Here is a 15,419-nt window from a genome sequence, read left to right as displayed (position 1 = left end):
ACTTTTTTCACTGGACCAAGGGAGAATGAGGGGTGATCCTAAGGAGGTGTGTAAAATCGTGAGGGGCACAGATAGGGTGAATGCGCATCGTCTTTTTCCTCAGACTGGGGAATCAAGAACTAGAAGGTGAAGTTTAAGGTGAGAGGGGAAAGATTTAGTAGAAACCTGAGGGGCAACTTTTTCACCCAGAGGGTGGTCAGTATTTGGAATGAGCTGCCAGAAGAAGTAGTTGAGGCAAGTATATTAACAACATTTTAGGTACTTGGATAGGTACATGGAGGGAAAGGTTTAGGAAGATATGGACCAAACGTGGGCAAATAGGACTAGTTTAGATGGGAATCTTGGTCGACTTGGACCAGTTGGGCCAAAGGGCCTGTTTCCATACTCTATGACTCTATAACTATATGAATCTAACCAAAGGGCATGGTCTCAAAATAAGGAGTTGGCCATTCTGGATAGAAATAAGAAGAAATTTCTCTGCCTAGAAGTAATGATTCTTTGGAATTTTCTCCCCAAACAGGCTGTGGCAGTTCAGTAGAGTATATTCAAGACAGAAATTGATAAATTATTAGATAGTAAGTGAATCAAGGGATACAGAATGTACAAGAAAGTGTCACTGAGTTAATATATCAGCCATTATCTTTACCTCAGCTGTGGTTGAGTAAGCATATGAGGCCAAATTTCTTATTCTTGCTTCTATTTCGTCTGTTCTTATGGATGCGGTCTATTAAATCTCTGTTGTAATTTTGTCACACGTGTAAAGGAATTCGGTACATAATATACTGGGTTTTATTTCACTTCATAACAGGTCCAAGTAAAAGACATTTTGGGACATCCAGCTAAAAATGTTACAGTTGCATTTTCTGCAAAGGCGATTTTTGAAGGTGGTGAAAGAATAGACTTGAATATACCAGATGTGAATAAAAGAAGGATAACCAGAAGAGAAGATGGAACAGTAATGTTTACTATTAATCTTCCAGCTGATCTTCAAGAATTAGAATTTAAGGTCAGTTGACAAAAACATGAGATCCCAGTCAAGACAGATTAGCACATTTTGCAGTCTATGGTACAGGGATTAGATTAATTAAAGGTGATCTAAGACATTCCAAGCTGTAAATATTGAAAGCAAATATTGGTTATTTTTTAACCTAGAAGAAAGAATCATTTTGCAAGCGTAACTTATGACAATTACTGGCATGTTTAATTATAACATTATTTTATGATTAACAATGTAGGATAAGAAGTAATGGGACGTGGAACATGAACAATGTCATTAAATATTAATATAAGCAGCTGGCCTTATGAGATATTTTGTACTGACAGTGTTTTAGTGTTTATGTGCGTTATGTTTAAAAAGAATTCCCATATTTGGTCCTTAATCTGTTAAACTCTTAACTCATAGACCAGTGAGTCTTACGTCAGTGGTGGGCAAACTATTGGATAGGATAGGATTTACAAGCATTTGGAGAAGCATAGGCTTATTAGGGATAGTCAGCATGGCTTTGTGAGAGCCTAATTGAGTTTTTCGAGGAGCTGAGAAAAACAAACTGATGAAGGTAGATCAGTGGATGTGGTGTATATGGATTTTAGTAAGGCATTTGAAAAGGCTCCCCATGGTACACTCATCCAGAAAGTCATGAGGAATGGGGTACATGGAAACTTGGCTGCATGGATTCATAATTGGCTTGTCCACAAAATACAGAAAGTGGTAATAGATGGAGCATATTCTGCCTGGAGGTGGGTGACCCGTAGTATTCTGCAGGGATCTGAACTGAGATCATTACTCTTTGTGATTTTTATAAATGACTTGGATGAGGAAGTGGAAGGGTGGGTCAGTAAGTCTGCAGATGACACAGAGGTTGGTGATGTTGTGGAAAGTGTAGGAGGTTGTCGTAGGTTACAATGGGATACAGACGGGATGAAGAGCTGGGTGGAGAAGTGGCAGATGGAGTTCAATCCAGAAAAATGTGAAGTGATACACTTTGGAAGATCGGACTTAAAGGCAGAGTCCAAGGTTAATGGCAGGATTCTTAGCAGTGTGGAGGACCAGAGGAATCTTGGGGTTCAAGTCCATAGATCCCTCAAAGTTGCCTCACAAGATGATAGGGTGATTAAGATGGTGTGCTGGCCTTCATTATTCGGGGGATTGAGTTCAAGAGCAATGAGGTAATGTTGCAGCTCTATAAAACTCTGGTTAGACCACACTTAGAGTATTGTGTTCAGTTCTGGTCACCTCATTATAGGAAGCATATGGAAGCTTTAGAGAGGGTGCAGAGGAGATTTACCAGGATGCTGCCTGGATTGGAGAACATGTCTTATGAGGAAAGGTTGAGTGAGTTAGGGCTTTTCTCTTTGAAGCATAGGAGGATGAGAGGTGACTTGATAGAGGTGTATAAGATTATGAGAGGCATAGACAGAGTGGACCTTTTTCCCAGGGTGGCATTGGCCAATACCAGAGGACATCTGTTTAAGGTGAGTGGAGGAAAGTTTAGGGGAGATGTCAGAGGTAGGTTTTTTTACACAGAGAGTGGTGGGTGCCTGGAATGCACTGCTGGGGGTGGTGGTAAAGGCTGATAAAATAGGGGCATTTAAGAGACTCTTAGATAGGCACATGGATGTAAGAAAAATGGAGGGTTATGGGCTGTGTAGGAGGGAAGGGTTAGATTGATCGTGGAGTAGGTTTATATACAGTAGGTCGGCACAACATTGTGGGCTGAAGGGCCCGTACTGTGCTGTACTGTTCAATGTTCGTTGAATAAGCTGGTAGCAAGCAATTGTACTGTCCAGAAGGAAGATTATGAGAGTAGCATAGGGTAACTTGCCTTCATATCTTTCTTACATTCGTACAGAAATGGCACTAGCTTCTGTTTTGCATTTGTGATTGAAAACTCATTAACAAGCAGAACTTTATTAATGAACTCATGCCCTACCATTGTATGGCACAGTGAATGTTCTTTGCATCTTTTTTGCAAGTCGTGTCTGAGACCAGTATTGGATAACAAAGGATGTTCAGAAAAAGTGATTTTGATTTGAAAGTCTAAATACACATTACTGTAACCCAGGACATGTCAGTCTGACAATACAGGCACACATCTTGATTCCACAACTTGGTTATAATTTCAAAACTGCCACAAGTGCAGTTATCTATAGTAACTAAATCTAAGGTATTCACTTTGCTGTCATTGGGGATATGTTACGTATTTTGGGACTTAAGGCATAGCTTTTGAATAAACTGCAGCATTAAATTTAAAATAAAACTAGGGTTAAATTAGAAAATACTGGAATAATCAGTAGGTCAGTCAATATTTAAGGGCAATATGGAAAAAGTTAGAGTAAAGATTTTAAGATGTAGGAAATTGGGGAGAAGAAGGAGCTTGGAACTGGGCTCATCTAAATCCAGCCAACCATCTTTTCGCTTGTACTCGACAGGAATTAGCATGAGAACATTGCATGGCTTGTAGGGCAGCTGCTACATAAATTTGAGTTTCCAGTGTTTCTTTCAAGCATATTCGTCAAGAGAGGCCTTGAAGGCAATGAAAGGAAACACTCCTCTTTCTCCCATTCCTACAATGGAAGGAAAAGCACTTTCTTGACCTATTTTGATCTATTTCTTTCAGTTCAGTTGATCTGGCGACAAAGAAGCAGCAGTTAAATTACTGGATTAGCAATTAGAGTACTGAATCATTGATTCAGAGACATGAGTTTGAATCCCGTAAGTCTCAGTGACATTAAACCATGGAACTTTTACATTTATTATCAAAACCCTATGTGCTTCCTTAATGTCCTTCAGAGAAGGAAATCTTCCCTTCTTACCTGGTGTGGCTCACATGTGACTCCAGACTCAACAATGTGGTTGATTCATAACTGTTTCCTCAGTTCAGAGACATTAGTGATGGGCAGTACATACTAAAGTCTAGTGCACAAATGAATTTTAAAGTTTAATGTTTCCTGTTGAAGCCTGGGTTAAATGTCATTGTACCCCAACGTGCAAATATAAATAAGTAACTGATAGCTGTAGGGCGATATTATTCCTTACATGCTCAAGAGAGCAGTTAAGATGGTAAACAAAGGAATCCTAGTGCTTCTAAGATTATTTTAACAATTTGCCTACTGTTTCTGTTAGATCCATGAACTTAAAATTAGATCTGACCTATGTTCCAAAGTTTTCTAGTTATTATCTTCAGCACACACAGTAGGTTTTTACCGTTCAGAAGGATGCTGCTGTTAGATTTTAATGCTAATGGAATAATGTTACCAGAATTGAGTTGGAGACTAATCAAAACATATACCTGTGTCAAATTTGTGTATAATCTAAATTTATTTAACTTTTTCTTTGATGCAGACCACTCTTGAAAGTGAACCCCCCTTCTCCAAGGAATTCATAGCAAAAGCTTATCACTCACACTCCAAAAGCTACTTGTACATTACTTGGGCAGCCACTTTCCAAACATTCCGAGTTGGGCAATATCTTAGTGTGAACCTTGTTGCAAGTAGTCCATACTTGAATAAAATAAAGCATTTCCACTACCAGGTAAAAATAATTTACTATTGATATGTGGTATCTCATAGGGATTTGCATGAATGCCTTTTATTTTGTAATTCTTGGAATATTTGATATTGGTTTGTAGATTTGTAAAGTGTTGCTGAAAATTGAATGTATGCACGGTATTTCTGTCTATCACACTTCAGTTGCAGGTCTGTAAAACAAGTCACTTTGCCATATTTGAATCAATATTCAGCTAGTATAAAAACCCTTTCTGGGAGTGGTACTATAAATAGATATAATGTGTGACATGCAAATTAGACCAAAAGTGGGGCTGTGAGACCAGCCAGTGTCAATCAAGAGAAAATCAAAAAATCTGCAGATACTGAAAATTTAAAACAACATCAGAAAATGCTGGAAATACTCAGCAGGTCAGGTTGCATCTGTGGGAAGAGAAACAGAGTGAACGTTTCAGGTCAGAGATCCTTCATCAGAACTGAAAAGGAGACAAAAGAAGCTTGTAAATCTGCAGGGAGGGTGGGGGAAGAGGAAGTCTCTGATGAGTAAAACTGGGGTGACCATGGGGATAGGCTGTAAACATGGTTATCTTGTTAATGAGTAACTGGGAAAAGTTAGAGGTTGAGAACCTAGACAAAAGAATGCGGGAGTTGCGAAATGCAGAGCAAGAGGACAATCCAGTAGGTCATGCTGGGCAAATCCTCCACTCCGTGAGAGAGAGGGAAAAAGTAAGGAAAGAAAAAGAAGAAAAAACTGGTGAGCTGATATTACAGATGGATGATTGATAGAGACTGAGAAATCAGGTTACCCAAAGTTGTAGAGTTCAGTGTTAAGTCCAGAAGCCTGCAACGTGCCCAGACAGAAGCTTGCATTGGGTCTTACTGTGGCAATATAGGATGCCACAGACTGATAGGTCAGGGTGGGAATGGGATGTGGAATTAAAGTGGCAGGCAACTGAAAGCTCGGTGTCACCCTTGCAGACCGAACATTGATGTTCTACAAAGTAATCGCCCAATCTGCAGCAAAAAAATTGTGTCTGCATCTGTGTTTGGTTTCTCTACTGTAGAAAAGACCACATTGTGAGCACCAACCACAGTACACTAGATTGGAAAAAGTGTAAATGAATTGCTGCTTCACCTGGAAAATCTGTTTGGGTCCCTGGATCGTGGTAAGGGAAGAGGCGAAAGGACAAGTGTTCCATTGCCTGCGGTTGCAAGGGAAAGTGCTGTAAGAAGGGGGGTGGATGGTGGGAACTGAAGAGTGGACCAGTGAGTCACTAAGGGAATGGTCCCTGTGAAATGCTGAAAGGGGAGGAGAGGCGAAGATGTACCTGGTGATGGAATCTCTTTGAAGGTGGTGGAAGTTGCAAATCTGTTGAAGCTGGAGACTGGCGGGGTGGAAGGTGAGGACCAGGGGAGCTCAGTCCTTGTCCTGTCGCAGAGGAGAGGGGCTGAGCGCAGAGGCATGGAAAATGGATGAGCTGCAGTCAAGAAGTTTGTTAACAATGGGAGACAGGAAGCCACAGTTCAGAAAGAAAGAAAACGTATCAAAGGCACCTGTACAAAAAGTCTGATCATCATTTGTGGTGACCATCCAGTGTCACCTGTAATGACTTTTGAACTGACCCATGGTATTTTCATGTAAACAGTCCCTCAGGATCAAAGATGACCTGTTTCCACTCTGGTTTTGTGGGGTGAGAAGTGACTGACAAGGCTAGTGTAGGAACCACAGATCCTTGCACAGATGGGGCTGAGAGTGGGCGGGTGGTTTAGGAGGTCGTGCATTTTTACCACCGCTGATGCAGAGCTACTGTTTGCTTGTTCAATGCATGGACTCACAGTTCTTAGTACCATTCCCCCGAATGCTCCTCCTCCGCTTTGAGTGGACATAGGCCAGGGATCACCAAGTGTAGGTGGGGACTTTGCATTGTTTCAAAGAGGCTTTGAGCACATCCTTGAATCTTTTCCTCTGTCTGCCAGATAGTCTCTTCCTGTGACAGAGCTCAGAATAGAGTGTCTGTTTATGGAGTTTGGTATCAAGCATACAGAAATGTGTCCTGCCTAACAAAACCGACTAAGTAAGACAAGGGTCTCATTGATGAGAAATTTGACCTGGGTAAGGACGCTGACATTGGTTTACTTCCAGTGAATTTAGAGGGTTTTGCAGAGACAGCATTGGTGGTATCCCTCCAGTGTCTTGACCAGCTGGCTGCAGGTAATCCAAGTCTCAGAAGCACAGAGGGCCGGGGTCATTGCTGCCTCATAAACCATACATTGAGCTAGGTCTGAAGTCTGGATCTTCAAATACCTTTTTCCTCAGTTGACTAAACGCCATGCTTGTGCATTGAAGGTGATGGTAAATTTCATTATTGATACCTGAGAAATGACTCCCAAGATATGAGAAGTAGTCTACATTTTCAAGGGTCTTGCCATGAATCTCTATTGTTGAAGGCCTGTGTTGTACAATGGGGACTTGGATTTTGGAGGATAGCTTCCGCAGGTTAAACAGTTTTCCATTATTTCTGAAGATTAACAATGCTCTTGTGGGAAGTTTGTTGGAGGTGAGCTGCAGCATTGTGGTGGAAAAGACTGAAAACAAGAAACAGAATTAAAGTTTCAGGTCAAAGGTCTCTTGTCAGAACTGGGAAAAAGAGAAAACAATTTATTTATAACTTGCTACGAATGCGGGAGAGAGGTGGTTAGGACAAAGGAAATATCCCGTGGGGATAAGTTAAAGCCATCATCTGGTCAAGGGGTTAATGGGAGGCAGTTAGAGGGTGAGAATACAAACAAAGGAGCAAAAAAATTGCAAAATACAGGACTGTAGGACGTGTCTAGAAGGTCATGCTGTGCAAATGGAGAGAGAAGAACTGAGTCAGCATCACAAATAGATGACTTACACCAGAACGCACCAGTTCTGATATGGGCGAAGAAGGTGAGTTACTTAAAGCTGTAAACTTCGATATTGAGCCTGGAAGGCTGCAAAATGCCCGGAAGATAAGATGCTTACATTGGGCCTCATTACAACTGTGCAGGAGGCCACAGACAGACCCATCAAACTAGGAATGGAGGGACAGAGAAAGCTTGGTGTCACTCCAGTGGAATGCAAGTATTCCACACACAGTTGCCCAATCTGCATTTGGTTTCTCTGTTGTAGAGGAGACCACATTCTGAACACCAAGTGGAGTACACTAAATTGGAAGAAATGTAAGTGAACTGCTTCTTCACCTGAAGGACTGTTTGAGTCCCTGGATGGGTGGGAGAGAAGTGAAAGGACAGGTGTTGAATCTCCTGCAGTTGCATGGGAAAGTGCTATAACAAGGTCAATGGTTGGTGTTTTGCAGCCTTCCAGACTATAGGAAGGATGTGGTGGCGCTGGAGAGATTGCAGAGGTGATTCACCAGGATGTTGCCTGGACTGCTAGACTTTAGTTATGGAGAGAGATTGGGGTAGGCTGGGCTTGTTTTCCCTGAAGTGAAGGAGGTTGAGGGATGACCTGATAGAGGCATATAAAATTATAAAAGGCATAGATAGGGTAGATAGTCAGAATCTTTTTCCATAATAGGGATATCAAAAACAAGAGGGCATAGGTTTAAGGTGAGAGAAAGAAGTTTTAAAGGGGATTTGAGGGGAAAGGTTTTAACGGAAAGAATGGCTGATACCAGGAACTCACTGGCAGAGGAGGTGGTAGAATCAGATACAATCCTTTCATTTAAAAGGTATTTAGAAAGGCACTTGAATAGGCATGGTGTAAAAGGATACAGACTTAATACAAGCAAATGGGATTAGTGTGTATGGGCAAAAAGGTCAGGATGGATGTAGTGGTCCAAGGGGCCCATTTCTATGCTTTACAACTCTCTGACTCTATGATTCAACATTGAAAGGATGCCACTTGCTCCCAAAGTTTTTTTTTAATAGGGATGTGGCCTTTCCATCCTCTTGTTGGGCAGGAGTGGCAAGGCTGGACCAAATAGGCCATTGTGGAATGGAGTCAAGGGCAGAGTCTTGGTTGAGTAAGTCTTCAAAATGTTCCTTCCAGTGGGCATTGACTGCCTGATTGTTCTTGATAAGTCACTCTGAGATACTGCAAAATATCTGCATTGCCCTATGCCAAGACAGGTAACTGATGACTGCTGGATTGACCGATGCCTAATCCACTCTGTTATCTCCATCAACATGACCTCAAAATATGTGTCAATGGAAGTGTTGCCACAAGAAGATCAATATTGAAGCTCTCAAGGACCTCATAAAAGTAGCCATTTTCAAGCAGTCCCTTGCAGGCAACTTAATGACTCCCAGCCAACAGGAGCCTCAGCGTCCACAGTTTATGGGTTGCCCTGAAGTTCATCGTAATTGACACCTGTGAAGATATTTATGGCTTCTCTACCAAGAAGAACCAGAACTGATTGAAGAGGATGACAGGAATTGAAGAGCTAATTAACCACAAACATAAGTTGTTTGTGGACTGGCAGTTCCACTATGCCTTAAAGGAAAAGAGACAGCTCTACAGACGCCTGAAGGCAGAGATCCAATGGAACCTACGGAATAGATGGGAAGAACACAGGCGGAGTGAGGGGGGGGGGGGGTGCTCAGCAACTCATTGACAGCATGACATACGTGGGTTCTTCAATCCAGTCATGGCTATTTATGGCCCAATACCCAAGGGCTTTCCACACTGAGATCTAAATGTATATATGTGATGAATTGCACAGAATGAAACTGCAGAGGCAGATACTGAAGAGGACTCCTTAATAACCAACTATTCCCTCCTTATTTGACAGGACCTAGTTCACTGTGACAACGCAGTGTATGCTCAATACTGCCATTTATGTTTAAATAAAAATTCAGCACAGGGACATTAGATTCAGTGGCAGAACAAGTTATCCTAAACAATAATTTGATTGCATCAGATTTAGCCTTAATTTTATTTTGTATCAGATTCTTTGACAATATACTGTGAATATTTGTCTTAATCTAGGTGGTATCAAAAGGAAAAATAGTTTTATTTGGGACAAAGTTACGCCCAGCTGGCAACCAAGTTTTCAATCTGAATATTCCCATCACTGCAAAAATGATTCCTTCTGCACGCTTGATTGCATATTATGTTGTGACTGGAGAAAATGCTGCTGAACTGGTTGTCGATTCTATATGGTTTGAGGTGGATGAGAAATGCGTTAACAATCAACAGGTAGGTTCCAATGGAGTTTCTAGTCTGAGTAGAATATATGTCACTTAAATCATGATCATTTTAGTGCTTAATTGAAGGCACTGCACAAGAACTTATGAATGATATGTTCTTAACGCAATGGTCTAACCTTTCTTCATTTAACACTGTCTTCCTTCTGAACTTGAATGGGTTTTCCTTAAGCTCTATCCCTCCAGATAAAACCATTCCTTTGGGAATATTTGTGGTTACTAGCTATTCTTTACCAACTCTGACTAAGTTTGTTTCAGAATACAGGTGACTCCCATGTTACGGCTGTTGGGGTAATGTAAATTTTCTCATACAGAATTCACAAATCACTACCCAAAAATTTGAGATTGGGAATAAAATTCACTCGTACACATACTACTAATATTAAGGAAGGTCTTATAATATGAGATTTTTGGCAGAAATTTTGAATACTTTCTTTTTTATATTTACAGATTCAGTTAACTGCTGATTTTGATCTATATGAGCCTGGAAATCCGATGTCTTTAAGAATCAATGCTCAACCTAATTCACTTGTTGCATTATCTTCCATTGACACTGCTGTGTACGCAGTAAGAACTGGAAGCAAAATAACAATGAAAAAAGTTAAGTAGATTTTCATATCTGATTAAATGCCACCTTATACATCACCAATTTGTGTTATAAACTTTTAGAAAGTCAGTTAACTACTAGTTACTTGAATAAATGAGACCAGAATTAATGAATAAAATTAGTTAGTGACATTGCTAAAGGAACAAAATATAAATAATGCAATGCAAACCAGAAGAACAATATTTCATATTCCCCCTGGGTAGTCTACAGCCTAATGATATGTACACTGAATTTTCCAATTTCAGGAAACCCTTACCTCCTATGTTCCCTTCTCTCTCTCCTTCCAATCCACCTCTGGTCCTCCCATTTTTGTTCCCTTTCTCATACCTCCTTCCAGCACCCATCACTCACTTTCATTTGCCTCCCCCTCCTGATTCCATCCACCTACTACCCACGCATTTTACCCAATATATTCCCTTCCCCATCTCGTTCCATCTGCCCTTCATCTCTCCCTTAATGGTTCCCATCGTCATCTTCCTTACTTATCAGATTCTAGCACTTGTAGCCTTTGTGTCCCCACTTATCACCCTCCAGCCTCTGTCTTCACCTTCACCCTCTTCTCCCCCCACCTGGCTCCATCTGCCATTTTTTTTCTTGTTGGCTTCCCCCATCACCCACCTGGCTCTGTCTCCCAACAGCATCCCTCCCTCCGCTGAGTTCCTCCAGCAATTTGTTTTATTGCTCCAGATTCCAGCACTTGCAGTCTCTTGTGTCTCCTGTAAACCATGAATCTGTTCATACATTCCTGTTCATGGCCTGGAAAGCTTTAGATGTTTTCTTAAAAAGAGCTAGTCACATTTTGGTTGTACTTTTAATGCAGAATAAACATCAGGGGGCGTTTTGTAGAAACATAATCACAGATAAATGAACTCCGACTAAGGGAAATGATATGGGGCATTAGGATAGATTGGAATGGAGGATAGGAATAGTAGTCAAAAGCTTGCTCAAAACAAATGAGTTTTAAAAAAGATTCTAGATGAGAGTGAGCTGGAGGAGTGCAACACCATGCAAGGGGAATTCAGTTTGTGTAACTCCGCATTTTATTGGATGTGATGAAATTTACGGAGGGTTGAATATGGGAAGCCAACCAGGGGAACATTTGACTAATTGACACCCCTGTTCTCTCTGCAGCCATGTACAAAATAATGTTCACATTTAGTAAGTTTTGTCATTCTTTGCACAGGTACTTCTTGATGCTGAGGAACATGATCTTGGATGTGGTGCTGGAGGGGGAGAGAATAATGCTGATGTATTCAGGAAAGCTGGACTGATGTTTATAACCAATGCCAATGCTAAAACTTTGCCAGTTACTGGTAAATAAACAATAAATAATTCATAAATAAGTACGCAAATATATGTACAGACTTTCTAGGAGGTGTTATGGTCTAGAAATTCTATTATATAGTGCAAGTTTATGTGTACTTACTGGACAATTAGTATACACAGTTTCTGAGAATCGCTGAGTTGTTTCTAGGACCTATGTGTGTATGGTGCACTTACACACAACCAGACAAGCGCGGTGGTGTCCAACAGCATTTACATTTTCACAGAGCAAAATGCATTTATGTTTGCATGGCCTACCAATAGTGTGGGGAACTTGTAGACAATCAGTACTTCACAATAAATATTCTTTCACATTTTTTAAAAGAAATCTGAGGTTGTGAAGTCAAGAGCTTGGAATAATCTACTGACAGGTTCCTTGTAAGTCCTGGTGGCACAAAAGGAGGAAAGGTTTCTGTGTCAAAAGTTTCAAAGCATGCAAGGCCTGATTTATTGGCTCACAATGCCTTGGGCATTGGATGCAAGAAAATTTTGCAACACAGGGTCTATGAATGAATGGTGCTTTGGCCCACTGTGCACCACAGGATTACTGAGCTTTTCCCATTGCAGAACAATTCCTGAGCATAAATACATTATAATTGTTGGCAGTAGGATTCACATACCTTGGTAGAAGGCAAAGCTAACGTTCAGAGACACTTAAATGGTATTATTGTTAATATAAATGATTTAAAAGATAAACTATGAAACAGCTTTGAGAAATAAAAAATAGTTAATAAAAACAGATAAGACCTTTGATATATTTAGAAACATTACACTGAAGTTATATGATTAAAAAATATATCTGACTTCCCTTGGCTGCCTCATCCACTGGCCTAGAATTCCCATTAAAATGAATATGGATGCCAATCTTACACTAGATTTAGCAGCTGGACTGGATTGTGCCACTGGACTCTATGTGGAGTCCAGCAACAGGGTGCAATGGCAGAGCAACACAATCTGCCACTCAGTAAGTCTCAGGTTTCTATGTTCACCAGTGTAATTGTCAGAAGTTTCAGTGGCTGAAATCTAAATTGAGAATGCTGAATATTTCTAATAACATTCATTATTTATTGCATTCCTTCTGATGATCTGGTGAAATTGTTTACTCAGAATAAAATTATATGCTAAATAAACTTTTTGGCACTGAAGTTCTGCTTTCAATTTTTACAGAAGCAAAATGTGATGCTATTTTGCGAACAAAGCGAAGTGTGATGGCAAGGAGTGAAATACGGCAGAAAAGTAAGGTTATTGTAAAATAATAAATTAAAACAAACATTACTGTACTTAAGCGATAATAAACAACTGTCGCTTTCTGTTAGTAAATCTAATATTTAATTGGAGAATAGCTTATTTCTTGCCTTCTCTAATGAAGCTGCTGATTCATGTTGAGGTACAAAAACACATGCATTAGCAGTCCTCCAAAATCCCACCTCTGCGTTAAACGTGGTATCCTCTTCCACAACGTGGGAAAATTAAAGCAGCTGTCCAATTACAACCAGCCAAGTTCTTCAGAGGCTGCTGTTATCTATGCAGGCATGGCAGGGCCATGTTCTGATTAATTTCCTTTCTCACCCACCCCCCTCCCCTCCCCACTTCAGTTACAACCAGTTTCTAAGCCCTTGTTGTTGAAGAAGGCAGTCGAAGATAAATACATTAAGCATCTCCCTTCAGGAGGAAGAATCTTCTTCTAATTTCATCTAAAGACTTACTTTCCTTAGTCTTGACTGACACCTTCAATAGTTCAACTGTATTGTTGCTATTATAACATCATTTGTGATAAATGCACTCTGAAAAGATCCCAGAGTCTCCATGTTTCGCTGTCTTCCTGGATGGTTCATTGACCTTGGAATTATCATGTACAGTAATTTAAAATACAAATAACACTTGAGAAATGTAGGTAATGATCAGTGCAGAACCAGAGGAGAGATGAGAATTTTTAACATAGATTACAATTGAAGACTGTTGAAAAGAATGGGATGTCAGTGGATAAATCCAGTGGGCAGTTTTATCTGCCCCTCCACTTTCTAATGAAGAGTAGGGTTAAAATAATAGCATTGATTTCAGAGACTTAGAACACCATTTGAATGTATCAGAAAAGGTTGGCTCCAGCAACTTATTATTTCCAGAAATCTCATCCAGGCCCTCTGAGAATAAGTCAATGCATTGGACATTGGCCATTAGCAGTGATATTAGGTGACATGCAACACCAGTTTTGGCATCATTTGTGTAAAGTTCTTTTATGCATTCACATGTCACTCACACCAAAGCAGGTCTTAGCTGGAGAGTTGAGGCCTGCTCCAGCATTGGGTAAAAGGCCCCTGCTTGTATATTTGGCCTACCCTATGCCCCACACAATTGTATGTGCAACTCTAGTGACTCCTGTTGCCTCATCTCTCTATGTCACTCCATCTCTTGATGCCCCATCCTTTGTTGTCTCCAACTCCAAGCTAATCATTTTCATTCCTTATTTACCCATCCACGTTTTCTCACCTGCTACAAATTGCAGGCTTCCTTTTTTCCTCTACTAGCTCAGCAGTAACAGAGCCTTTGTGCACACATGTATAAGACAACACGAGCCTTGTATGCAATTGAATCTTCCCAATGGGGGACCTCACACAAAATTGGATTGGGCCTCTGCAATTGATGCTTTAATGCACCTTTGCTGGAATGGAAGAAGATCTAAGTTGGTTAGCTTTTAATGACATCATTTTGGAAATGATGTGATCATTTCAATAATTTGTTTCAATCATGCTTTTCTCTTATATTTCCAGTTGCCAAATTTACTAACCCCATTGAACAGAAGTGCTGCATAGATGGAATGAAGAGCTACCCTCTAAAGCAATCTTGCATTGAAAGAGCAAGTAGAATCAAGTTACCTGAACCATGCAGAAATATATTCTTAGAATGCTGCAATCATGCAGAGAAGTTGCAATCGGAATCTTTAGATACTCTGACATTGGGACGAATGGGTAAGTCTTGGAACACAAATGATTATTTTACCTGCACATCTAGTCAAAGTGAAAGATGAGCCACAGATCCTAGTGAATATAGAACAGTACAGCACAGTACGTGCCCTTCAGCCCATGGTGTTGTGCCGACCTATATAAACCTACCCTGCGATCAATCTAACCCTTCCCTCCTACACAGCCTATAACCCTCCATTTTTCTTCCATCTGTGTGCCTATCCAAGAATCTTTTAAATGTTCTATTGTATCAGCCTCTACCACCACCTCCAGCAGTGCATTCCAAGCACCCACCACTCTCTGTGTAAAAAACCTACCTCTAATATCTCCCCTAAATATTCCTCCACTCACCTTAAGTGGATGTCCTCTGGTATTGGCCATTGCCGCCCTGGAAAAAAAGTGGTGGCAGTCCACTCTATCTATCCCTCTCATAATCTTATACACCTCTATCAAGTCATCTCTCATCCTCCATCACTCCAAAGAGAAAAGCTTTAGTTCACTCAAACTTTCCTCATAGGACATGTTCTCTAATCCAGGCAGCATCCTGGTAAATCTCCTCTGTACCCTCTCTAAAGCTCCTGCATCCTTCCTATAATAAGGCGACCAGAACTGAACACAGTACTCAAAGTGTGGTCTAACCAGAGTTTTGTAGAGCTGCAACATTACCTCACGGCTCTTGAATTCAATCCCCCGAATAATGAAGGCCAGCACACCATATGCATTCTTAACCACCCTATCAACTTGTGCGGCAACTTTGAGGGATATATGAACAGGGACCCCAAGATCCCTGTGGTCCTCTACACTGCTAAGAATCCTGCCATTAACCTTGTTGT

The 15,419-nt window shown here is 40.7% G+C and overlaps 1 protein-coding gene across 1 annotated transcript in view; it reads left to right on the top strand.

The window, feature by feature from the left end:
* c5 (complement component 5) overlaps nt 1-15,419 on the top strand; it is an 83,691-nt gene that overhangs the window by 20,065 nt on the left and 48,207 nt on the right. The window contains exons 11-17 of the mRNA XM_052037186.1: nt 809-1,006; nt 4,343-4,531; nt 9,479-9,688; nt 10,147-10,296; nt 11,487-11,616; nt 12,794-12,862; nt 14,395-14,592. Of these exons, the coding sequence (XP_051893146.1) occupies nt 809-1,006; nt 4,343-4,531; nt 9,479-9,688; nt 10,147-10,296; nt 11,487-11,616; nt 12,794-12,862; nt 14,395-14,592 (1,144 nt within the window). The remainder of the gene's footprint in view (nt 1-808; nt 1,007-4,342; nt 4,532-9,478; nt 9,689-10,146; nt 10,297-11,486; nt 11,617-12,793; nt 12,863-14,394; nt 14,593-15,419) is intronic.

Source organism: Pristis pectinata, chromosome 23 (genome assembly GCF_009764475.1).
Source record: "Pristis pectinata isolate sPriPec2 chromosome 23, sPriPec2.1.pri, whole genome shotgun sequence".
Taxonomy (NCBI): domain Eukaryota; kingdom Metazoa; phylum Chordata; class Chondrichthyes; order Rhinopristiformes; family Pristidae; genus Pristis; species Pristis pectinata.
The sequence above is the reverse complement of the archived record's forward strand: the minus strand, read 5'-3'. Positions and strand labels throughout refer to the sequence as shown.